General features: G+C 33.8%; 2 protein-coding genes and 1 long non-coding RNA gene across 4 annotated transcripts in view; 2 read left to right on the top strand and 1 right to left on the bottom strand.

The window, feature by feature from the left end:
* The window catches only part of LOC143059526 (uncharacterized), a 43157-nt gene extending 29910 nt beyond the window's left edge, over positions 1-13247 (top strand). Inside the window, exons 12-22 of one of the 2 annotated variants that reach the window (XM_076233040.1) lie at positions 62-203; positions 1435-1548; positions 2532-2583; positions 2959-3108; positions 3948-4064; positions 4440-4568; positions 5367-6116; positions 7068-7174; positions 10004-10113; positions 11077-11867; positions 13074-13247. In XM_076233040.1, the coding sequence (XP_076089155.1) occupies positions 62-203; positions 1435-1548; positions 2532-2583; positions 2959-3108; positions 3948-4064; positions 4440-4568; positions 5367-6116; positions 7068-7174; positions 10004-10113; positions 11077-11867; positions 13074-13117 (2506 nt within the window). In that variant the 3' untranslated portion in view covers positions 13118-13247. The remainder of the gene's footprint in view (positions 1-61; positions 204-1434; positions 1549-2531; positions 2584-2958; positions 3109-3947; positions 4065-4439; positions 4569-5366; positions 6117-7067; positions 7175-10003; positions 10114-11076; positions 11868-13073) is intronic. The other variant, XM_076233041.1, reaches the window with a different exon arrangement.
* Positions 13248-14108: 861 nt separating this feature from the next.
* On the bottom strand, positions 14109-21939 carry LOC143059529 (C-type lectin mannose-binding isoform-like). The gene is made up of 5 exons (XM_076233043.1): positions 21795-21939; positions 19094-19200; positions 17321-17408; positions 16622-16838; positions 14109-14222 (listed from the first exon to the last, which is right to left on the bottom strand). The coding sequence occupies exons 1-5, from the start codon at positions 21832-21834 to the stop codon at positions 14195-14197; spliced, it is 480 nt and encodes a 159-aa protein (XP_076089158.1). The 5' UTR covers positions 21835-21939; the 3' UTR covers positions 14109-14194.
* A 2208-nt stretch (positions 21940-24147) lies between these two features.
* LOC143058558 (uncharacterized) lies at positions 24148-27128 on the top strand. The gene is made up of 2 exons (XR_012973115.1): positions 24148-24269; positions 26273-27128. It is a non-coding gene; the product is annotated as an uncharacterized LOC143058558 (long non-coding RNA).
* The last annotated feature ends 106 nt before the right edge of the window (positions 27129-27234 follow it).

The following is a 27234-nucleotide window of genomic DNA, read 5'->3' as shown; positions in this document are numbered from 1 at the left end:
ATTATGATTATTAAACTGACAATGTGTCTAATAACCATTTCTACCATTTTCTATATTTTAGTCAAGGACCAAATTGTTTGCTGTCCACCACTTCTACGACAGTTTTAGATATATACCAGTACATGTCAGACCCTATAGGACAAGCTTTTTCCATTGATAAACAGTGTCAGCTCATATTTGGGCCAACTTCATATGCTAGCAGGGTAATGTTTAATAACAAAATTATCTATACAGTAACAAAGATTAAATGTTTTTCTACATTTGAAAATGCCTGTACCAAGTCAGGAATATGACAGTTGTTGGCCTTTCGTTTTTGATGTGTTTTGTCATTTGATTTTGCCATGTGATTAGGGACTTTACAATTTGATTGTCCTCTGAGTTCAGTATTTTTGTGATTTTACTTTTTCATATTACAAAATGGACGATTCAAAAGTATGACCATATAATATATATATTGGAGAATCGTACATGTCTATCTTTAGAAATACCTTAGCTGTATTTGGTAAAACATTTTGGAAATTTTAATCTCCAACGCTCTTCTAATGTATACTTTATTTAGCTTTCTAATTTATGGTTTGAGTGTCACTTTATAATCTTTTGAAGACGAAACCCGCGTCTGCCGTGCAAATTTTTGATCCTAGTATAGATAATGAGATGTTTGAAGAAAAATATCACACAGAACATAAAACTAACAAATATCCGACAAAAAGAGACGAAAGACCATTGCTCAAAACATAAAAGACAAATAGATTAACAACAGTACACAAAACTCATATCAATTATGAATTAACCAGTAAGAACTCTTCAACGATGCAAGCTTTGCATTAACACATCAGAAGCGCGTTTAATATACATACCGTGAATGACATTAGGTGGTCTGAATTGGTAGGCATATCCTGCTACACATGCGGTAACTATCGAGCATGGTGAGTACACATGCGGTGTTAAGTCCCATTCGATGTTGTCAAAATCGAGGAAACAAGGAGGGGAAATTCATGATGGTGACGGTAATACTCAAAAAGTGATGACTTGAACTTTACCATTAAATATCCTTGCTTTAACAAGTACATTCTAAGAGGCAAATTTCGATTGAAGAAACCATTGTTAGAACATCCATGAGTATCAAGTCAACTAAGAGATATCTGCCTTTAATAGAAAAATCTTCAAATAACAGTTATCGGTAAAAAAGCTGTGGTATGATTGCCAATAAGAAAACTCTCCACAAGAGACCAAAATGACACAGAAAGTAACAACTGCAGGTCACAGTACGGTCTTCAACAATTATAAAAGGCCCGAAATGATTTGTTTGCTCGGTTTGATTATCCATATTTTAACATTGAAAACTTCTATTACCTTAATTTTTATTAGAAAGAAATAAGACAACTTTAACACTTTAGAAATAATCTTATATTATTAAGAAGCATTTCTTTTCAGATAGTAACCAACAACAAATTCCCCAATATATGTACAGGATTATGGTGCTCTACAGGGGGATCCAGTTTATCTCTAGTTATACCGGCCGATGGAACAACATGCGGAAATAACATGGTAATTCTAATGGAAAGTAAAACCACAAAAACACTTAATGCCGAGGAAAATTCAATCGAAAAGTCCGTTATCACATGGCAAAATCAAATGACAAAACACATAAAAAACGAATGGACAACAACAGTCATATTCCTGACTTGGTACCGGTATTTTTAAATGTAGAAAATAGTGGACTGAACCTGGTTTTATAGCGCTGAACCTCTCACTTGTACGACAGTCTCATCAAATTCCGTTATATTTACAACGATGCGTGAAGAAAACGGACATAATAAAAAATAATCAACATATGGGTACAGCAAAGAGGGACGAAATATACCAGAGGGTCAGTCAAATTCGTAGATCGAAAAAAACTGACAACCTCATGGCTAAAAATGAAAAGACAAACAGACAAATAATAGTACAGAATACACAACATAGAAAACTAAAGACTAAGCAACACGAACCCCCACCATGATAAAGTGTTTAGCCAGAAAAACTATACCTGATAAATAATTGTTAATAAATATTCATAGTTTATGTTAATTTTGTTTCCGGTAATCTACACTTGATATCATAATACAGGGTGTTATAATTTTGAGATAATTCCCGTTTTTTTGTAGGTTTTATGTTGCTTAGTCTTATATTTTTATTGGAAACACATTGATGTGTTGATTTGTTTACCTCGGTTTTCGGTTAGTGACTCGGATATGTTTTTGCTTTTACGATTTATGACTATAGAAAAGCGTTATACTACTGTTGCCTTTATTCATGAAATGTTCTGTATACAATTGTTTGTGTTTTGGTCGTTTTCGGTTTTTGCAATGTCTTGCCATTTACTTATGAGTTTTAATATCCCTTTTGTATTTTCCGCCTTTCTTTGTCATTTAAGTAAACAGATTTTATATGGTCAAAATGTTCAAAAAATTACGACATAAACACACACAAACATACATAGATATATCAAGATGTGTAAATTATTGCAATCCTGTTTTTCTATTTGACAGTGGTGTGCTGGTTATTCTTGTGTAAATGATCTGTCAGCTCCATCCGTTACAGGTAAGCATAAAGTTCAATGTTCAATTAAGATTAAATTGATTAAGAGTTTTATGATTACTATCCCAATTTACTTGATCAGAAGACCAAAAAAAAAAAACGGTTATGGAAAATATACGAGTTTGATATCTAGCAGGTTCATAGTATTTTGTCTTTTACATATTAAGTTAGTTAAGAATTTTTATCATTTATAAAAAACTTGTTGTTTTTATTCTAAATGATGTATATTCATTTACATAGTTGTTCAAACGTTCAATCTAAATCCATATTTTTATTTGTTTTTATTCTCAAAATAAATTTATAATTGCCTGTTTCTACATTCTTATTCAATAAATGAACTACGAATGATTCTGATTCATAATAAAAAAAATATTGTAGATAGTTGTATGTTTGGTGATACCCCGTTTACTCCAATCAATGGGGAATCATGTGACTCCTTTATACAGAGTCAACCATGGCAGTGCTATGTAGATAATGTTTTCAACACATGCTGTCAATCCTGTCTTAACCATAGAACCAATGATACTGGTAAGTTTTCGTTTCGCACACCTCTTAAATTAGGATAAGGAGATGCAATATGATTTCTAAAGAGTGAAATGACAATAATAACTCCGCGAAAAAATGGTTCTTTATCACATGGCAATATCAAAAGCGCAAACCACAGCAAACGCAAGAGCCAATATACCACTATTGTGAAGAAGGATGTTCACAATAGCAGGTCACCGTAGAAGTTGCAATGAAGAAAACACTTTACGTTTTGCTGACCTAATGCCTAATGACAAACAGTATAATAAGTGTTTCTTGTTTATCTTTATCTTTCCATTCAGTATATTAATTCGTACCGTTTGACTAGAAAGCTACAGAGACAAAGTGCAGTTGCGAATATTTATAAATTTTATTTTGACAAAAGACAAATAACAAATTAGAATGCCCTTTTTCAAGTATAACGAAAGTTCAAGTTCAGATTGAATTTATATGAGCAAAATTTTAGTGAATCGAAGTTAGTTCTCAATAATCTATTAAGAAAACACAGCTAGAGGTAGCACATAAAAACTGAGGGAATTGCATAAATCCGTAAAGTAGCTATACCGATTGTCTCAACATGGTAGTAGTCTCTTGTTATGCGTGCATCAAACGCCATGCGAATCCATGTTCATTGTTGACTTCCATGCATCGTTCTGAATAACTCATGAAAATGAATTGAAATATCAACAATGAACCCAGATTGTTTTCGCATAACTAATTTATGACTATTGAACAGCGATATAATACTGTTGTTTAATTTACAAGTAGGTATAATAAAAATTGCTTGAAAAATATGAAGGAAATGTTTATTTAAGAATTTTTGCAATATATTAACGTTATAGAATGCATTTTTGGTGATGTTGGTGACTGTTCGTCACTAAGTCCAAGGGATTGCTATACTACTGCCTTAGAAAACCAATGCTGTAGATACTGTCATCAACATAAAACAAACATCCCTGGTAAATATTTTACATTGTTGCATTTTAAATTGATACATAAAATTTTATCAAGAGCTGATATTAGAGCTATTTATTTAAAAAATGATAGCTTAAGTTAAAGCAAAAAAATAAATAAAAAAGAATAGCAACCAATTGAATTGAAAGACATTAAAGCGTTATGAAATTCAATCAACCTGATACTGTTATCTAAGGATGGAATGGTACAGAAAAACATGTGGTAAAACAACGAAATCATACTAAAACAAAAACGTGTGTTCCAACGGCGGAATCGAAAAAAATCCCGTATTTTTAAGATCTTAAAATACAATTTACGTAGTACATGGTATTTGAAACCCGCTTTGGAATTTATCTATTCAAGTATTTGCTCAATTGTAGATTGTAGATTCGGAGACAAAACTTCAGGTTGTATGGAAACGTTATGTCCATATTATGTTAATCCTGAGTGGTGTTGTGAAACATGTCACAATCATTTGTTTCCTACGACTGTTGCAACAACAAATATAGGTCGGTTTAATGTCATTGGTAATACACAAACCATCGACCTCAATGTGTTTGGTCATACATATACCGTTTATGCACAAAAAATGAGATCATTTCTTCCTTTTTAGAAAATGCAAAATGCTTAGACTATTTATTATTTTGCTTTCAAATCATTATTGTCATACATATATTCAGTACATGCTTTTTCATGACAGCAATGAAATTAGAAAGAAATAAAGTGTTGTGATGCATTGTAGGGCTTTTATTTAAAAAAAACTACTACTTTCACGTGTGTAAAACATGTCACATCCAAAATTGAATCTACAGAAACCAGTTTTAAGTATTTTAAGTATTAAGTTTTTAAACAGACCATGCATCAAAACTATTTATTTCTGGCTTAAATCAGTATTATGTGTTATAGGCTTTTCGTGCTTCATATGTATATTTCAAATTTTTTTAAAGTTTATTGCAAGATACGCAACACATATATTTTATGGTTGGTCTTAATTATTTTCAATGATACTGCACATTGCCATTAGTTGTAGGGGATGAATACAGCTACATCGGATATCATTACAAACGTTTGCATAATTTCTAGATATTCATTGTTTAGGTAATGCACAAGTAAACAATTATTTGTCAATAAAACTGCAAACTCTATATAGTTAAAGGACTACATTTCAAAATATTTTGATATTCACAATGTTAACATTTTTTGTTTTAATTAAATTCAAATCAAATCAATTAAAGAAATTTCATTGCATTTTACTGTTTTACCGCTATAAAAGATAGTTTTATTTAAGTTTTATACTCCTTTTTAAGACTGTTTATATGGAGACCTATGGCAAGGCTGTATGGAGAATCTATGTCCATTTTATGTTAATCCTCAAGGTTGTTGTCACACATGTCGACAATATATCGCAAATCGTAATGTGACTACAACAACACCAACATCAACATCGACAACTACAACTCCGACAACAACTTCCACAACTACAACTCAGAGGACTACATCACCGACAACTACAACTTCAACAACAACATCAACAATTTTCAGAACTACAACTCCGACGACAACACAGACAACTTCAACTTCTACAACTACAACTCCGACTACAACTTCTACAACTACAACTCAGAGGACTACAACACCGACAACTACAACTCAGAGGACTACAACACCGACAACTCCAACGAAAACAACACCGATAACTACAACTCCGACAACAACACCGACGAGTACAATAATTTCTACTACAACTTCGACTACAAAAACACCAACGACAACCACAGATTCGACAACAATACCGAAAACTACAGATCTAGCAACAACAAAACCGACGACTTTAACTCATACAACAACACCGACGACTACAACTTCGACAACTTCTACAACTACTACGACAACAACACCGTCAACTACCTCTCCGACAACAACACCGACAACTACGACTTCTACTTCAGAACCAACTATCAAAAATACAACTTTTTCATCATTTACTGAAGCCACAACGAAATCTACTACAACTTCAGAAAGCCTTTCACCTGTTTCTCTAGAATCCGATACTAAAGGTAAACACAGAGAATATTCTACATATCTTTTTCTTATATCTAACAGATATTAAATATTCTGTGAATGTCGGACAAGTTTCCATTTTGTTGTATGCGTTTAGAACTTAGTTCTTGGAACAGTAATGTACCGATTACAAGTAAAATAATATTTTTGATGTAGTCTTGGTATATCTTCCTCTTTTAAAATCTGTTTCATATCAGTCTTGGTGTATTAAAAAGACATCTAATAATAAAAACACCTGAATTATATGTAAGCTTTATAAATTTATTCATGAGGCTTTTTTATTTGATTAAAAACTCATGCTGCCACACATGTACGTGGTTATTGAATTTTACTGAAGTTATGGAATTGAAATCATCACTTTTCGGAGAAGCATATGTAGTTCATGGGATGTAGAAAATTTAATGTTTTAAAACTAAATTTCTATTCCAATATTTTCTAATTTATCATTCATGAGGTTCAAAATAGTTTTAGATCACTTATTAGCACTTCTGAAAACATTCGCACCAAGCTGTCTACCAATTTGAAGCATGAAAATGTCACTCAATTGTTAAACATTGGCTTGAAACTATTAATCATATAACATTCCTTTCACGGATTTGGCTATACTTTTTGGACCTTTTGGATTATAGCTCTTCATCTTTTATATAAGCTTTGGATTTCAAATATTTTGGCCACGAGCATCACTGAAGAGACATGTATTGTCGAAATGCGCATCTGGTGCAAGAAAATTGGTACCGTTAATTGTATTGCATACTTTGTTTTTGAACTTGTTGTTTTCGCTTATCGTAGAATAAAAATCTGTCATTAGAAATTACTATGCTATTAATAACAAACTAGTGTAACGTGAAATTTCTGGTCTATATTTTGCTTTAACGGTTAAGATTAAATTAATTAACTACCTTGTTAATGTTAAATAGTATAATTACCCTTATCTATATATGTTGTAGACAAATGGATGATACCGGTTATTTCGGTTCTGGGTGGAATTTGTCTTTTACTGTGCATCATTGTTCTGATATTATTTCAATATAGACGCAGAAATGGTAGACAAAAGGTAGGAATTATAAATTAGAAATGGACATCACTCTGATTTGTCTTCGATTAACGTGACCAAAGTTTGACTTATTAAATGCATTGAACGCCTATTTGTTTATATATTATATTTTGAAATATTGTGTATCTATTTTATAGATATCGGGTCCGAAGAAACTACAAATTAAGAAAATAAAGTATAAAGGGAGAAGTATTTCTAAATTTGCTTTATTTGCAAGAATATCAGACAAACGTAAATTGGACGACCCTGAAATTGTACATGATACACTATCCAAATAGCAAAAAAAATCCATTAGGGAAGGGATTTCAACTTGATGTAGTATTAAGAATTGATAAATCAGATATTTCGGTTTAAACCACCATAAAAGCAAATAAGTATACGTTTTGGTCATGAGTTAATAGTTTGATGCCTTTAACCGTTTTAACTCTCTCTATTTTCAATATGAATGTTTTGGTTTTGTTCAATACATAGTTGTCGTGGGATATGTGCAATGTTTATAGTCTTTAGCTAAAATGCAAAAAAAGGAGAGGAAATGAACAAAATGCCAAAAAACCAATTTATGTTTGTTTAATAAAGTGTTATACTGGGACGTAATTCGAATTTCGCGTTAAATAGCAAATGCTGAGAAATTTCTATGAGTGGCCAGCTACTCAATTTGCTGGTAGTCGCTGAAGTAACTCTAGTAGCCGTTACTTTTGGCACATGCATTGTATGTTTTGGCATTCATAAAAATTTAAGAGCTTGCTTGCAAATTATTATTAGATGAAGGATTGTGAAGCCAAATACATTTCTCTAACGGAAATATATCTGAGTTATCTAATCATCATGCAAACACAAATGTTTAATCGTAAACTTTCAATACATGTAATACTATGTAGACGAAACGCGCGTCTGGCGCATATACAAAATTTGGTTCTGTTATCTATGATGAGTTTATTTATTATTCAGATAGCAATAAATGAACAATATTAAAATTTTCCAATTTGTCATTGATCGTCATATTAATTGCATAAGCACTTCATCAAGTACATAACTATTTAACAATAGTTTTTAACTAATGAATGTTTCGCTATTATTTGTATGAAATTAAAACTAAACACTGAAAACTGAAGTCTAACCGATTCGAGTCTAAAGTGATATTAAAAAGTAAAATCACAAAAATACTGAACTTGGAGGAAAATCAATTCGGAAAGTCCATAATCACATGGCAAAATCAAATAACAAAACGCATCAAAAACGAATGGACAAGAACTGTCATATTCCTGACTTGGTACCGGCATTTTCAAATGTAGAAAATGGCCTTACATGTTTAACGAGTTATATATTAAATGTTAACTGGTGACTTAATATATGAATATGAGTAACCTGTTACAAATCAATAATCAGTTGAAATTAAAAGGTTACAAAGAAAAACTCACTTCCCTATTTTATTGTTGCTTTATTTTGTTTCTGTCATTTCCAAAGCATAAGTATATTTTGGTAAGTAAAATCACTAACATCTTTGCTGCCGTTTATATTTTGAAATACTTGCAACACGTCTGTTTGATTTTCATTATTAAAATGTTATAATGCTAAGTGATCAATACACATTTGTACATTAAAACAGCTCATGTTCATTCGTTACCCAAAGTGAGACTCTTAGAAACCTTTCTATTTTATGTAGAAGCATGTGATACTGAGTTTCTGTTCTATGTTTTGATCTTAAATGATTGTTGTTGCTGCATGCCTAATGTTTTATAAGATTCACTCTAATACGATCTTTTTCGTTTGAATGCAATAAAATATTGAAAATAACACGTTTAATAATTTCTTGCGTCCGAAGCGCTCTTCTGGATTTACCTTCATTAGGAACGCTCAAAGCCAAAAAATGGAAATACGAAGATAGATAAGTCCCGAAAATCGTTGAAGAGCTATATGTCAAAAATACCTAAAATAAATAGCCAAATTCATCTAAAGCCAACTTTGCCTGAGGGAGTTGAAACCTTAGTTTCATAATAATTTCAAAATTTATTAACGAACAATTTAAGCAACGTTCGTTATATCATGTCAGTACCGAATCACTGACTATTGAGCTGATGATACCTTCGGGGACTTCTGTCCACCAACAGTGATATCGACCCAGTGTATAAATATTGAAAACAATAACTGTTTTGGGATATTAAATATTTGTAACGATCTGTAAATTAAGTGATTAATCATCGAAACACCAACGAAGCGTCATTAAGGTACAGTGCTTAAGATTCTATTTGAGTGTTTAGAAGTTATGTTATTTCAGTGAATGTGATTGATCTATTAAAGGGGAAAGAACTTTGTTAATATGGCCAATTTTGATAAATCTTAGAATAATACAATACAAAGTGTAACTGAAAAGAGTAAATGTTTCGACCAATCTAGCATTGACCGAGAAGTAAAGCAAGTAGATGTTGAGGTTATATCAATATCAATAATTCGATGAATAATTTACAATACTGTAGACAACAAATAAACACGAAAATATTTGCTATATTAACCAGAAAAAAATATTGGCTATATTACCAAGAACAAGCATTGCGCAACACGACAACTGTTTACTTCAGGAAGTAACTTGGAGTCGTTAAAAATTCTACTAACAGCTTACTTTCTTTACATCTGGTTGATTTTTTTTTAATATAAAATTTATTATTATAAAATCATTAATTTGCTTTTATTTCTGAAACCTCATTACAGTACTTACATCGAGTCCATATAAACATTTATAACACGTAGACAATGTCATGGTCATCGCAATTTATATAATTTATTTAAGAAATCGTAGATCATATGTTCAATGCGTTTGTATGTTTTTTGTAGGAGCAACCAGAAAGACAAGCCATTCTACGAGAGAGTCCCGTTTGGCAAACTATTGAACCCGATAAACAGATATTTAATAACAAAGGATTTCAACCAGAGGACAATCACAAGTAAGAATTGAAATGTTCTCTCTTAAGGCATTGTAGTTTATATTTTACTTCAACTATCTTTTGAATATTTTTTTTTCTTTCAAACAAATATGTTTGCAAAAATATCGATTATAAAGCGAGTCAATGTCTTCCTAAAAAATTTGTAACCTTTTGCAATCATTTCATTTTTTGCAAATCAACAGCTTGTCGTTTTGGGATATCAATGTTTATTTTGGTAAACGTTGCAAATGTGTAAGGGACGACATCAAAAGATCGATGTAGGATAAAAAACTTAAATCAAATAGTTTGGGGGTGGGGGGTCAACATGGCTGCGAGTTTTGTTAATCAAAAATCGATTTTACATATATCTATATAGGTAAATCATTTTTTCACAAATTAAGTTAAGAGGGGGTGGGGGGGGGGGGGGGGGGGTCAGTGAAAAAACTATGTGAATTAAGTTTTGTATCCTACATTGAACTTTTGATGTCGTCCCTAACTGTAGGAATAGCCACGAAAACTTAAAGAAAAATACCAAATCAAACATCATTCCACATAACACATTAAAAAAATAATGGTTGATTGATACTAAGGCCACCAAAGCTTGGTTTGAAATGAAGTCTTGCAAAAGTGTCAACTATACCTGATTAAATATAAAAAAAAAAGTTAACTTGTCATTCCTATCAAATACGTTGGTGAGTCATATTCGACACAACAAAACAAATATAAAAACATGAAAACATATCCAACAGTATGTGATCAAATAATCATGCAAGATAAATATGAAGTGTTCAATCATCACATTTTAGAAGCTTCTTATATTTTATCACATTATAAAAAGTAATTATGTTTTGCGCATATTTTTATAAACCGGGCATTTTTCAACATATGTGTGTGTATAGTAATAAAAAAGATCAAAATTAAACAGGATCATTTATTGTGGTATATTTTGCCATTTTTTACTAACTTCACCCATTTTATCTGCAGTGTTGTACAGAAAGGGACATTCATCTCATACAATGTAAACCCACCTGGGTATCCCGATTATAATAGACCAGTTTCTGCTGCTGACGTGACCCTTACTGAAACCATTATAAACAAACCTGTCGGTCAGATCAGTAAGACGTATGGATTGTCAGAAGAAAATGAAAATAGGTCGAGTAGCATTATTGAGGACCGACAAATGCAGAGGAATGGTGCATTGATCAGCGAAACAACAACATCAGTACCAAGACGTTCGGAGTCAGATAGGACCGTACGAATTCAGACTTCGACACCTCGATATGAAAAGAAAGACAGTCCTCGAAAAATTATCGAAAAAGCTAGGGAGACTAGCTTGAGAAGGCATGCAAGTGATAGTATTATAGAAGGTTCGATGCTCGATCGGAGACTGCATTTAAGAGACAGATGGTTACGAGAACAGCAAATGAGGAACTTAAAACAGCAACAATACATCCGGGCCACTGACGTTTCTCCACGCAGGGGGAAACAAAATATACAACATGTAAGAGGTCATGCATTTCAAGCTGTGAACAAGAGTGAAAGTCCTCGTGCGTATTATACGACAGGGGAAGAATATTTACTTGTCACACCGAGACCGCAAGCACATAGATCTCCTCGGTTACAAAGTACTCCAAGGTCACCGCGTCATAATAAACCTATGACATCTGATGCCCATAGCACAGTTTCTGGGAAACCAGTTGTTGTTTACACTGAAGGTGGGGAACCAGTTATGCTTTATCCAAATCAACACTCTCTCAATAGAAAACGGAAGAAAGGTTTGTATAATGCTTAGCCATATCTGATTAGATTAAAGCCAGCAAGTTTCAATTGCATGTAAATTTCTGATAAGAGTATAACCCGCACGGTTCAATACACCTTGATGGTGAACTTGAAATGGCGATTGTCATCTGATGAATTGTAGAATAAACTCAACAAACATACCAATCTCGCCGGTTAGCTTAAAAAGAGAAAGTTCATAAAGACTGACACATTATACGCTAACAAACAACCGAACGAGTTTTTTTGGAAAGTTGTCTAATTGGTAATCATATCACATCTCATTTAATGTTTTTTATTGGATGATTACGGAATCAAGTATTTTCCATAAACGAAAAATAAAAATTGGCTTCATGTATATAAAACATTCAAAACATAAAACAATTAAAAAGGAAGTGAGAGTATAACAGGCTACTATCTAACCGAAAATACACAGGAACGGTAACCGCTGTTGCCATTTTATTCCCAAACATTAAATGATACACGTGTAATTCAACTTGTTTAAAAGTCATGTCTGTCATAAGAATTTATTAACTATCAATGTCAATGTTGAACGTGCATGAACATGATACATCTTAACTTTTTTAAAATATCAAAGTGTCTTCAATACGTAAAGTTTTCGTCTATGTTATGTAATAACATGGAACGTGAATATATTATTTTCATTGTTTAGCTATAAAATTGAGAGAGGAAATGGAGAATGTGTCAAAGAGACAACAACTCGACCATAGAGTAGACAACAGCCGAAGGCCACCAATGGGTCTTCAATGTAGCGAGAAATTTCCGCACCCGTAGGCGTCCTTCAGCTGGCCCCTTAAAAATATGTAAACTAGTACAGTGATAATGGACGTCATACTAAACTCCGAATTATACATAAAAACTAAAATTAAACATCATACAAGACTAACAAAGGCCAGAGGCTCCTGGCTTGGGATAGGCGCAAACTTGCGGCGGGGTTAAACATGTTTATGAGATCTCAACTCCCCCTATACCTCTAGCCAATGTAGAAAAGTAAACGCATAACAATACGTACATTGCAATTCAGTTCAAAAGAAGTCCGAGGCTGATGTCAGAAGATGTAACAAAAGAAAATAAATAAAATGACAATCATACATAAATAAATAATACATATATATATTTGTATTGTTATACAAAAATGATTTGCTCTTTGTTTCTGCTAAGTATATATTCTTTCATTTTTTCAGATCGGGTTCGCATCAACCGTGTTGGATATTTTACAGACTTGTGATTCGTATATTAAATAACCTTTGTATCTACTATATAGTGTGGTAGTATAATGAACAACCATTTTTTGTATAAACTTTTTGTGATGTTCACCAAAATACCATAAGCTTTTCTTGAATAAATATAATAAAGGGTATATATTTTTTAACACAATCGTTTTATGTTCGAACATGATAACAGAAAAGTTAATAAAAAACTAATGCACAAAGAGCATCTTTTCACGCTAGAAATATATCAACAGATAAGTACTTATAACAATCAATACTAACGAGGCATCATTTTAATGAATCTACGCACAAATCACTTACCTAAAACTATATAACTATAAATGTTAACTCAACTGATTCAATTGTGACAATTTTACGGTAATAAATGCAGTTCCGTAAATAAACTATTATTTCAAACGATTTGAAGCTTTTGAGTCAATGCTTCAGCGCGGGTTATACATTATAGTTTATCGGCAAAAATGGCAACGAAAAAGTGATTTTAGCATTTACAAATGCAAAACACAATTGAGTGATTGCTGTTTCAGGATGAACTATGAAGCCTGCTTTCTATAGATAAAGGAACATGTCGGTCAGATGTGGAGCACAGTTGGTTTCCATAGAGATGTACACTTTATATATTTAATTCTGATTTATACTATGTACTATGTATTGCATTTTATCTCACTTTATTATACTTGATTGCGTTCCTTTTAAATCAGATGGGTTTGTGTGTTGTCTTACTCGCTAATTGAAGCTTCGCCATTGGGTTGTGTATCATATTTTTGAATGTTATTTGATCAAACTCAATGCAGCTTCATTGATATGTAGTGTGTGCCATGTGGATGTTATATCAGTTTTGATAATATCAAAATAATTATAGTTATTATGGACAAACAATCCCCCAAAATCTCCAAACTGATTTAGATTTACCCGAATTATGAACTGACATGCGTATATGTACAGGAAGTGTTCAAACATGATGGGTATTAAAAAAGAAGTATACACAACTACTGTGACCCTTTTTAATCAATTTCAATTGTCAGTCAGTCTTAGTATTCCGTGATTGTAGTTGTTGTAATTCATGTTGTGTCAAATCATCCGACGATACCTCCATCAATATCTCTAAAAAAAAAATTAAAATGTAATTATTCAATGTTTCAAAACTTTCACATATCTACAAGAGCGGCTAGATCAAATCTCTTTCATTAAATTGATTTATCTTATAAATGAGATAAACCGTCATATTTCAGTACAAAATATACCAACGAAATCAGAGTAGTAGATTCTACTGTTAGAACTTTTCATCTTCTGTTTAGTCTTTAGTTATCGTAAATTTCAATGATCAATCCAAATTCATAAGTCTAAGAAACCCGTCGTGTTGCTTATGTGATAACTAATCCGGTAAATAGTCTAATTCGGTAGGTCACATTCATGAACGGGAAGGGGATTGTAGTTACGACGTAAGGAACATATCCGATATCATTTGTGAAACGGTTATTCCATAAAGTCAACCAACTCGTGATGGCGTCCGTAAAATTTACGAAGGGATGATTTCAACTTCACCATTTGGAACTCTTGGTTTAATAGCTTCCTTGTGAGCAGCAACCCTCTATCAAGAAAATCATGATAGGAAATGCAAGCATGGGAATATCGTATCAATTGGGAGATATATACCCCGTATGCAGGTGCTGCTGGAATGTTGCTACTTAGAAATGGAAAGTTCACAATTGGAAAGCTGAAATCATCTCTTTTGTCGTAAAGTTTTGTTTTCAACCGACCCTCATTGTCAATTTCTAGATGTAAGTCAAGATATGAGGCCGACTTAACTGTAGTATCATTTATCTCTAGCTCGATTGGATAGATGCGTTCCACATAGTCACCAAATTTTGAATTATTCAGTGAAAGAACATCATATATATATAGCGAAAAGTAGAGTTAAAGGATATTGCTAACTTCTTATCTTTCTTCCTAAGAAGTTCCTGCATGAAGTCAGCCTCGTAATAATAAAGAAAGAAGTCGGCAAGTAAATTTCGTTAAAAAATGGTTCACTCTTTTAACAATACCATTCGTAAGGATACCAGAACGGTCATAGTAGTTACACAGACCTCCATCATATTAAAAAATAAACAGACTGGACATAAAAAAAGTAAGCCTTTTTCCATTAGACAGGAAGTGCGAGGTTTTACATAAACTCCTCATAGATATTAGGATTACAATTTTGTACGCCAGACGCGCGTTTCGTGTAAAAAAGACTCCCTATAAACGCTCGCATCGGGCGAAAAAAGGATCCTAAATTCCGTCATATTTTAAACATAATTGGTTATCAAAGGTACCAGGATTATAATTTAGTACGCCAGACGCCCGTTTAAATGTTTAATTTTCCTTTTTGTATATCGAACTATTGCATGGGTCTTGTGTATTAACTCATATTATAGTCTAACTCATGAAATTCATGCATCAAAGATCAAACATTTTACATAAAATTTATATTTTTAATCAAGGGGGTTTATTTATAATGTTATTATAATGAGTGTCTATAGGTATGCAACTTCTCCATGTAGTTTACATTTCATATGCAAAATTACGATTTTTTTTTGGGAAAATGACCAATCATTTAAAGTTTGAAGACATTTTAAAGTTTGTCAGCAGTATTCAAACGTTTATTCCACAAATTTCTCTTTATTTGATCAAACAATATCAAATTTTACGATTTTGAAGGCACATTTTCACAATAATGAACGCCTGTAGTAAAGTTTGTCATACAGCAATGCAGAATAACAATTTGTGAATCTATTTTTTTTTTTTTTTTTTTTTTTAAGTATGTGAACTTTCATATTGACTACTGTAGAACTCGTCGCAAGTTTCTAATCTGCAAAAAGTCAATGTGCGACCAAACTGTGAGAGTAACATCCAGCGTTAGGTTTTACAAAAGAGGGGCGAAAGATTCCAGAGGGACAGTCTAACTCATTGATCGAAAATAAACTGACAACACCCTGGCTAAAAAATAAAAAGACAAACAGACAAATAATAGTACACAAGACGCAACATAGAAAACTTAAGACTAAGCAATACGAACCCACCAAAAACTGGGGGTGATCTCAGGTGCTAAATGCGCTGATTGCATATGTTTGTACTGTTATTCATAAGAAAATATGAACGCTTTAAATATGATGTGTTGCGTTTGTATTGGCATTCAGTATTATAAGTTATATAGTGTGTTAGTAACCTAATACGATACGGGGTCAGTATCAATTCAATATGGGATGAGACAAAGCTCGAACTCCAGACGGAATTTACTGACCCCGTATAAATCATATCATGTCACTGGCACTCTATGTAACGAATCTATCTTTATTTCTTGAATTCGTCGTAATTCCACTACTACTCATGTATTGAAACAAGCCCCGCCTCCCGACTAACCTAATATGGAATATACACGGTCTTCACGCGGGCGCTTTTAACCTATCATATTCCTGGAAATTTATAGGAGGTAAGATAAAATCAAATATTGAAAAACTCACTCTGTCTGACAAATATAATACTCCTTCCATTCACAGTCTCCATCTGCCCATTTACCTCGATGGGTCCAGTTATTTAGAACACAATCTTCCCCACTATTGGCATTATTCGGGTCCCCTTGGATCCAGTTATTATATGATGTAATTCCTGTTTGACTAGTTGTCCACAGAAAGGTACCCTCTTGTTCCAAATCACTGAGTCCGAGCCAGTATTTTCGTCCTTCAATAAAACACATTAATACAATTAGTGGGAAGGGCAGATTTTTTTTACGATTTAAGTGCCCATAGCAAATCTGTGTCCTTCTTTGAGATTTATTCCTAACGTTTGTAGGCTTAGTAACACAAATGTTTTCTACGAGAGTTGCTAAAATAATTCACATGCATTTGAATGTTTAACGCATCAGATTCAATTAGTGTGTACGATATTTATTTCAGTCTGTTGTGTATAACAGTAAATAATTACAATTATCTTATAAAAGTGATGATTCTTATAATACTTCTTTTTAAATTCCTTTATTCCTAATGGAACAGTGTCAAATATATAAACAACTCCAGATAATTTCAACGAATCTAGTCAAAATACTAGATAACCTGCTATCACGATGGCATATACAGTAGAATATGTGCTCCCGACTGCCATTCAAAACAACTGTTTTTGTTATCTTGTATAATACTACATAAATCAGCCAAAACACATCTTACCCGTTTTTAGAGTTTCTGAGATTAAATAATCATCAATAGGTTTATTTATTGGTTCTGCTAAATATCCTTCAAATGACCTGCATATTTCCTAGAATATACAAAAGACTAAGGTATCAACAAGAAAATACTTTTTAGAAATGCATATATGTGAGTTTATATTAGTTTTGATGAAATTCATATTAGCTTTGATAACAATACTATAAACTATGATAATAATCATGTTAGCTATGACAACAATCATATTAGCTACTAGTATGTCAGCAATCATATTAACTATCATAACAATCATGTTAGCTATGATAACAATCATGTTAGCTATGATAACAATCATGTTAGATATGATAACAATCATGTTAGATATGATAACAATCATGTAAGCTATGATAACAATCATATTGGCTATGATAACAATCATGTAAGCTATGATAACACTCATGTTAGCTATGATAACAATCATGTTAGCTATGATAGCAATCATGTAAGCTATGATAACAATCATGTAAGCTATGATAACAATCATGTAAGCTATGATAGCAATCATGTAAGCTATGACATCAATCATATTGGCTATGATAACAATCGTTACATTACTAATACAAGTTTCAGGTTTAGCTAGCTATAAAACCAGTTTAAATCAACCATTTACTACAGAAGGAAATGCATGTACAAAGTCATGAGTATATGACAGTTGTTTTCTTTCGTTTGATCTTTTTGCCATTTGTTAAGGGTTGTTCGTTTTGAATATTCCTTAGAGTTCGGTGATCTTTTTGCCATTTGTTAAGGGCTGTTCGTTTTGAATATTCCTTAGAGTTCGGTGATCTTTTTGCCATTTGTTAAGGGCTGTTCGTTTTGAATATTCCTTAGAGTTCGGTGATCTTTTTGCCATTTGTTAAGGGCTGTTCGTTTTGAATATTCTTTAGAGTTCGGTGATCTTTTTGCCATTTGTTAAGGGCTGTTCGTTTTGAATATTCCTTAGAGTTCGGTATTTTTGTTATTTTATATTTTTACGTTGCAACTACTTGGTTTGAAATGAATCAATACTATTGCTGTTGTTATGCTTTCCATCCACGTTAACCCTTCTAACCGGTGTATCGGCACTGGTATACTTACAACGAGGACTTCCGATTACAATAATTGGTCGTTGGACCAAAACTACTGTTGAAATCTTGTCAGAAAAAATGACCATAAACGATTTTGGTCACATTTAGGTTCATGTGGATCCTTTGGCTAAAATGGTTGCATCTAGGGCATGCCATGCCTTAAAACTTTTCCAGATGCACAGGTTTGTCTGTACTCAGAGTAAATTTCGAGACGAAAATGCAGCCATTTTAGCCATAGGGTCCACATGAATCTTAAATCTTGTGTTTTGTTTTTTCGTAATTTTTAACTCAGGTATACAAGAAAAACCATATTACAATATCATAAGCTCATATTGTTATAGCTTGAAAGCATCCTCCAATCGAACGAGCCACATGAACATGGTCGCCTGTCGATAAAATATGTGATGTAAATATCTTTTAATGAGCAGTAAAGTCAACACTGAGGTTGTGTTGTGAGTTCGAACCCCGCTTGTGCGGGTGCACTTGACTCCAATCTAAATTGACTAGAATTGTCAGTTTTTCTATCGAAGGTCGGTGATTTTCTCCGCGCACTCCGGCTTCCTCCACCAATAAAAATGGGCTTAATAGAGACGTAAAAACACAAAATATCTTATCAAATTAATGAGCAGTAACCTGATAGTACCCCTCTAGCCAACCCATTTACAATATATACCTCAGCCTCGGCCCAAGTCACTTGATTATGTGAGAATAGAAAACACCATCCACTTAGACTGCTAGTCTTCTTCCATCCAGGGGCACAGCAAGTTATTACCGTTACACCTGTATATGTAAACAATTAGATTATTAGAATCAGCACAAGACCCCTAGGAAGTTGAAACCACCTTATTTTTGACGCTATGTAATTTTGAATGGGACACCCCCACCCTTAATCCTGGGTTGGAACCCCCTTTTAAAAAATTGGTTGATCCGCCCCCAGAAATTCTATTTTATTTGAACATTGCAGAAAATCATGTCTTTCCTGTGCTATCACTGACGTTTTTGGTGAATGTAATCTACTTGAACGTACATCGAGTTGTGATGCATAGCATCTCGTTCAGATCAGCCTATTGATCAACCTTATGTCAGGAACTTCGTCTGGGGTTATTTTTTGTTTATTAAGTCTCCCAAACAAAGTTTGGAGACTTATTGTTTTTGGTCATTTCTTATTATTTTTATTATTCTTCCTCTTCTTCCTCTTCTTCTTCCGCCACTTTAAAAATGAGCTTGTCCGCAGCGGTTCTCCTAAATGGCATGTCAGATTTACTTAGGATTTTACAATATGTTAGACTAACATGTCTAGGTGAGCCATCAATCTTTCGTTTGTGCATTGGGGTCTGTTAAGGGGTATTTTGGGGGTTAGAAAGGAGGGAGGGGTTTACTATAGAACCCTATGGGATTTTATTTTCTAAAATTTTCAAATGAATATAACTTGAAAACTGTAAGTGATAGATACATGCAGTCTTCAGAAATGATTATAGGACAATAAGACAAATCACATGAAATATAGGGGGAGTCCCTGGGGGGTCATCCCCACCCCCTTCAATTTGAGAATGTGCTTTTATCTTGTAAACGGTCCAGATCCCCACCCCTAAACCATATATATTTTTGAATGGGACGATAAAACAAATCAAATGAAATTAAAGGGAAGTCCCTGGGGGTCATCCCCACCCCCTTCAATTTGAGAATGTGCTATTATCTTGTAAACGGTCCAGATCCCCACCCCTAAACCATATATATTCTTCAATGGGACGATAAAACAAATCAAATGAAATTAAAGGGAAGTCCCCGGGGGGTCATCCCCACCACGTTCAATTTGAGAATGTGCTATTATCTTGTAAACGGTCCAGATCTCCACCCCTAAACCATATATATTCTTGTAGGGGACAATAAAACAAATGAAATGAAATAAAAGTGATGTCCCTAGGGGCTCATCCCACCCCCTCTTGTTTGAAAACTTGTAAAGGGTCAACATCCCCACCCCTAAACCATATCTATTCTTGTATGGGACAATAAAACTAATCAAATGAAATTAAATGGAAGTTTCTGGGGGTCACCCCCACCCCGTTCAATTTGAGAATGTACTATTATCTTGTAAACGGTCCAGATCCCCACCCCTAAACCATATATATTCTTCAATGGGACGATAAAACAAATTAAATGAAATTAAAGGGAAGTCCCCGGGGGGTCATCCCCACCATTTCAATTTGAGAATGTGCTATTATCTTGTAAACGGTCCAGATCCCCACCCCTAAACCATATATATTCTTGTAGGGGACAATAAAACAAATCAAATGAAATAAAAGTGATGTCCCTAGGGGCTCACCCCACGCCCTCTTGTTTGAAAACTTGTAAACGGTCAACATCCCCACCCCTAAACCATATCTATTCTTGTATGGGACAATAATACTTATCAAATGAAATTAAATGGAAGTTCCTGGGAGTTGCCCCCCACCCCGTTCAATTTGAGAATGTGCTATTATCTTGTAAATGGTCCAGATTCCCACCCCTAAACCATATATATTCTTGTAGGGGACAATAAAACAAATGAAATGAAATAAAAGGGAAGTCCCGAGGGAGTCACCCCACCCCCTCTTGTTTGAAAACTTGTAAACGGTCAACATCCCCACCCCTAAACCACATATATTCTTGTATGGGACAATAAAACAAATCAAATGAAATGTAGGTAAAGTCCCTGGGGGTCACCACCACCCCCTCCTGTTTGAATACTTGTAAATGGTGGAGATCCCCACCCGTAAGCCATATATATTCTTGTATTGGACAAAAAATCAAATCAAATGAACATGGGACCATATAAATGGCGAGTTATGGGAGCTTTGTTTGGGAGACTTCGTAACAGCATCCTGTTACAATTACTTCTTGTTATCTTAGTGTTTTGTCGAATATTATATTGACGGAAATCATTTGGTAATTGATGAGTTATTCTTAACGTGTCTCGACTCGGGCTTATTAAATTTTGTTCATATGTGTTTTTCCATCTGTTTTAACCATGTTGTTGTTATTCTTGTGTCTAATGTTTTACATGCTGCTTTTGTCTTTTCCTAGGGTAAAAAAAAAGAGGCGGAAGGTATCAAAGGGAAACAGGCAAAACCGTCGTGAAAAAAAGAAAAACGACGAAGACATACAACAGTATACAAAATATGTATTATGAATTAAAGATTGCGTTATACGAACCCCACCGATAAACCGGCCAGGATTTATTCTATAAAAATTCACCACTGTCTATTGTCGAAGACCGTGGCATATATTAAAGTTACCTTTACATGTCTATCCTGTATTTTCTCCTTAATCCGCAATATTTGCTTTTCTTTTTTTTTTTGTTTTTTTTTTAAATATTATCATATTTACACACTTACATATTGAAATCAAAAGAAATTTCATAACAAACGACGCCATTTCTAACACTTGAAGAAATTAAGTATGTCAATCTAAACTCTGGTACGAAGTAACTCCTTGTCGTTTATTATAACTGATAAGATATATGTATGTCTTTAAAGGTTGTTCCAGAAACACGTGCCATGTACAGTAATTGGAAGTCATGTTACTACCAATGTGATTGTACCGTTTTTAGTGACTGATAAGTCCCATAAGTTATTATCCGCCTAGTGAATAGCTAATGTTACGGTATCCCTCTTGTACACATTTGTTTGTCTGAGGTTATGAATAAATCTTAAATTTGGTATCCCCATGATTTCAGTGATTCTTGTATTGTAAATTGTTTGCCTATAATCAATACGATTTGCTTGGTGTGCTGAAGGCCTATTGGTTTCCCTCGATGCTCTGATTTCCCGGGTACATAGACACAAAATAATGACTAGGTAGAAAATACACAGAAAAAAGCCCCGTTATACATGATAAGTTTATGTAGATAGACTAAAATTGAAACTCTTTTATCAAAGTTGAACTTAGACATCTTATGTTACTTTTAGTGTTTATACTATATATATAACATTTTATGTATTTTATTCCCGAAATATCGAGTAAGGAAGAAACAAAATGCTTGGAAATTAAAGTTATGCCGAGAATAGCTTTCACTATGGTAGTATTCTGCAATAGCTCAAAATGCCCTTAGCTGTTCGTATGATATAATAAAAAAAAACAATAGTGGACGCTTAGAAGCGACAAATATCCAAAATTGTTTACAGTAAAGAGTTATTACACCTCGGACTATACGCCCTCATGAAAATAACCTTCCTTTGGGTTGATAATTTTGGATATTTACATTTTCTATATATATACAGGTGATAATTGTATGTTATGATTCCATTTTTGTTTACTTGCGTCAATCAAAAGAAAATCAAAGTTTTATCAATTCAGCTGTTATACATGAAAAAAGAGACAAAAAGAGACACAGAAGGTAACAACTTCAGGTCACCGTACGGCCTTCAACAATGAGCAAAGTCCATACCGCATAGTCAGCTATAAAATGACAAATGAAAAACAATTCAATCGCAAAAACTAACAGCCTCATTTATGTACAAAACAACTAACTAAAAACAAATATGTTATGCATCAACAAACGACAACTACTGAACTACAGGCTCCTGACTTGGGACAGGTGCATACATTCAGAATGTGGCGGGGTTAAACATGTTAGCGGAATCACAACCCTCATCTAACCTGGGACGGCAGTGTTGTAACAGTACAACATAAAACCTAACTATAACTTTTTTTTTAAATTTTGAGTGTTATATGCTTTCATAAAATGGGATATATCACTGTTAACATAAAAGGACAACGGAAAACAATGGAATGAAACCAGTAAGAAACATCGTGAATGATACAACATTTTGTCATTTGGTAAAATGACCGTTTGTCAAGAGAACAATGCCCTAGATGTCTGTTGCATATTTGTGTCGTTGGTTGTCTGTCTCCTTGGTATATTCGATGCCCACATTGTTTTGGAATTATATCGATTTACACCAAGTTTTGCCCTTAGTATCGTTTGTCTGGCGGTGAGTCGGGTTTGCATATGTCTTTTCAATTTCAAACACTATATATAAATGAATTTGATCGTGGTTTAAAACATTCATGAAAACGCTGTACTTAAATGTTTTTTTTAAGTGTATATTTGGATCCCATACATATATCTCACGTTATATGTTCTATTTGGACATTTTGCTTTGCTTGAATAGAAGTTACTTATGCACTAAAGATAGTTAAGGCGAATATTGAAAGTGACCAAAAGTAGAGAAAACCGCCTGTCCCTGTGAAATAGTTATCAAAGGTACCAGGATTATAATTTAGTACGCCAGACGCGCGTTTCGTCTTCATACGACTCATCAGTGACGCTCATATCAAAATATTTATAAAGCCGAACAAGTACAAAGTTGAAGAGCATTGAGGTTCCAAAATTCCAAAAAAGTTGTGCCAAATACGGTAAGGTAATCTATGTTAAACAGAATGTGAATGTACACCCAATTTTATAGTAAATTATATAGAACACAAGAATAACTGGGAATAAAATCATGTTGTTTCTTTCTTTAAAATGTTCTAACAAGGCATAATTGTGGAGGCATGGCAGTCTCTGAAAAAAACCGAAGGAGAGCCGTGATGTAGTGGTAAGCGCATCGGATAACTAATACAAAGGTTCCTGAATCAAATATGCACCTTTTGAAATGACCCAAAAACCGTTTAACGGATAACAATTAACCTGCTTGGTTATATTTTGCATTTAGAACTATTTATAAATTGGTTTGTTATTAAAATTTTAAATCGCGAAGTTTAACGAATACTTGCGTCATTGATTTTAAGAAGAATATGAAAAGTTTAAAACCTTGGATAGATATCAATAAATAATCTATAGTGGTCATGCCAGGTGATCATGTCGGGTACGTATTTCAGAATTGTTAATTAAGCTTATATATTTTTAAGTATCTAATGTCACACTTACGAATTTGTACATGCAAATGGTGGTGTAAACTCTCTCTAAATCACGAAAATTCTCTATAGAACTTATTAAATAAGATGTGTATACCTGATATCAATGAAACTTCACATAGCGAATTTGTTTTGGGCTCATTTTATCATCGATATGCATATAGCCTTGTATCATTCAAAACAATCTATGTAAAATGTAAAATACAGGCAAATCAGACCGTTGTTTTTCCCGTTTGAATGGATATACACTAGTAATTTTAGGGGCCCTTTTTAGCTTGCTGTTCGGTGTGAGCCTAGACTCCGTGTTTAAGGCCGTACCTTGACCTATAATGGTTTACGTTTACAAATTGTGACTTGGATGGAGAGTTTTCTCATTGGCACTCACACCACATCTTCCTATATCTATTGGATGGAGAGTTGTCTCATTGGCACTCATACCACATCTTCTGATATCTATAGGATGGAGAGTTTTCTCATTGGCACTCACACCACATCTTCTGATATCTATAGGATGGAGAGTTGTCTCATTGGCACTCATACCACATCTTCTGATATCTATAGGATGGAGAGTTTTCTCATTGGCACTCATACCACATCTTCTGATATCTATAGTATGGAGAGTTTTCTCATTGGCACTCATACCACATCTTCTGATATCTAAAGGATGGAGAGTTTTCTCATTGGCACTCATACCACATCTTCTGATATCTATAGGATGGAGAGTTTTCTCATTGGCACTCACACCACATCTTCTGATATCTATAGGATGGAGAGTTTTCTCATTGGCACTCACACCACATCTTCTGATATCTATAGGATGGAGAGTTTTCTCATTGGCACTCACACTACATCTTCTGATATCTAGAGATGTCCGGAGTATCTTATATATTAGTTAAGTAATTCTTAGATAGAATTTGTTTTATAGTAAAAGGGAGATAATACAATTTGATCCATCTCCGATCGTTCTACTAGTAATCAACTCTTAACCGACTTTGGTTGATTGTTTGATTGTCGGTTTCTTAACGTCCAGTGACAAATACTTCATGCATAACCAGGACGAGAACAAATTAACAGTACATACAATAGATCAGTATTGTAATAGACACCGTCCGGGATGTAGGTCAGTGAAATTTGGACTGCCACAGCAAAAGGAGTGTACATATTGGATAGGGACAGAGATTTAGCCTTGCAACAGACCACCACGGACCCTTCAAAGAGTATTTTAAAGGGTTCTTAGCGTGCAAAGAGCCTAGCACACTTCGGATTTAACGTCGCCTCACCTTTAAGAGGATGTTACTGTCTGTGGGAGGAAGGCCAATGGTGGCCATATTTCTATTTCCCAGTCACCCTTGTGAACCTTAACCGAATTTTAGAGATTTCTTATACCGTCAGTTAGTCAGTCAGATCATACATGTACTTCAGCATGTTAGTACTAACCACGTACATGCAGTTGTGTATTCCAATGCTCTCTAATTGCATACATGTTTTATCTGCACATTCTTTATGATCAATAGTATGCAAGTCTATTAAGTGATATATGCTTAAGTATTTGCTTTTGGTGTACTTTGTGTATATATCTGAAGATCTCAGAATCATTGCATCTGATTTTAAGTTTGTTTTTAAATTGTGCAGTTACACCACTGTCCCATTATAAACATATTAACCTAAGTCAAGAACCTGCAATTTAGGACATTTACTGGTTATCTTTGATGCTGTATATTACTATTATATTTGTTTTTTGTTTGTTGTTTAGTATCAGGCCGTTAATTGTTTTCGTTTTAATTGTTTACATGCGTCATATCTTGCCTTTTACAGTTTGCAATGCATTATTACTGATTGATGTGAGAAGTCAGGGTTAACAATGTTAATTCAAGTCAGCATTTGGGGTTTTTCCCTTAACTATTCATGCTAAAAAAGGAAAAAATTAAAATTGTATTTGTACTTTATATTTCAGCTCCCGATTTTTCAGTGAGTGGCGTCCAAATTCCGGTACAAAAGCTAAAAAAATTAAATAAGATCAAATTACAATTGAAGCAAACCATTCTATCCGACGGAGATGAAGTCAGAGGAGGTTGCATTCTTCCGAATGGATACTTGGTTTTTACGGACTACTCGGAAACACGACAGTGTCTGGCCGTTTATAAGAAAGATGGAACATTTCTGTGTGATATTCCATTATCACCAGTGTCAGCTTTCGGTATTGTCTCGTTCGTAAAAAGCACTGTTGTTGTTTCTGGTGGCCATACCAAAACTATTTCAGTAATTGATGTCAATAATAAGAAAATACTGGCCTCAATTCAAACTGATTGTGGTTGCTATGGTATTACAAAACATAAAGGACAGACCTTATTCTGTGGTGAAAACACTGGACTTCTTATGTATGATGTTGACAGAAAAACAATTTCTTTATTCATTAGTGATAAAACAGTATCAACATATTCAAACATAATTTCAAATGGGGACAAAATATGTTATACAAACCCCCACGTTGTCACCCTCCTTGATTCGCAGGGAAAGAAACTATTCCAAGTCCGGGATGACGATTTGATCAAATCTCCACGAGGGATAGCTATGGATGAATTCATGAACATATATCTGGTCGGTTTAGATTCTCATAACCTTGTTGTTATAAGCCCGGATGGAAAAGACAAACTGGAGTTACTATGCAGGAAGGATTGTGGTCTAAAGTTTCCCGCAGCAGTTTATTATGATAGTGGACAATTGCTCATATGTCAAGGATTTGGTTGGGCATTTCTATATGTAGTTAAATGATGTAATAAAATCCCAATAAATAGCTACTTCAGCTCTTCTTTTTGTGTTTAAATTTACCATCAATTATGTGGGATCTATTGTTGGTTACGTAAACGCATATTTGCTTAACGTCCAGTGGCAAATGTTTCAAATTTAAAAATAACA

The sequence above is a fragment of the Mytilus galloprovincialis genome, chromosome 14 (genome assembly GCF_965363235.1).
Source record: "Mytilus galloprovincialis chromosome 14, xbMytGall1.hap1.1, whole genome shotgun sequence".
Taxonomy (NCBI): domain Eukaryota; kingdom Metazoa; phylum Mollusca; class Bivalvia; order Mytilida; family Mytilidae; genus Mytilus; species Mytilus galloprovincialis.
Note: the sequence above shows the minus strand (reverse complement) of the source record. Positions and strands in the feature narration are given on the sequence as shown.

Excerpts from the sequence above, each read along its gene's own strand:
- LOC143059529 (XM_076233043.1), bottom strand. The coding sequence starts at position 21,834 with ATGGCGTCGTTTGTTATGAAATTTCTTTTGATTTCAATAT. Across the intron at positions 16,839-17,320 it reads CTCAGAAACTCTAAAAACGG|GACGAAAATACTGGCTCGGA; the intron begins GTAAGATGTGTT and ends GTTTTATTGAAG. Across the intron at positions 14,223-16,621 it reads TATTATATTTGTCAGACAGA|AGATATTGATGGAGGTATCG; the intron begins GTGAGTTTTTCA and ends TTTTTTTTTTAG.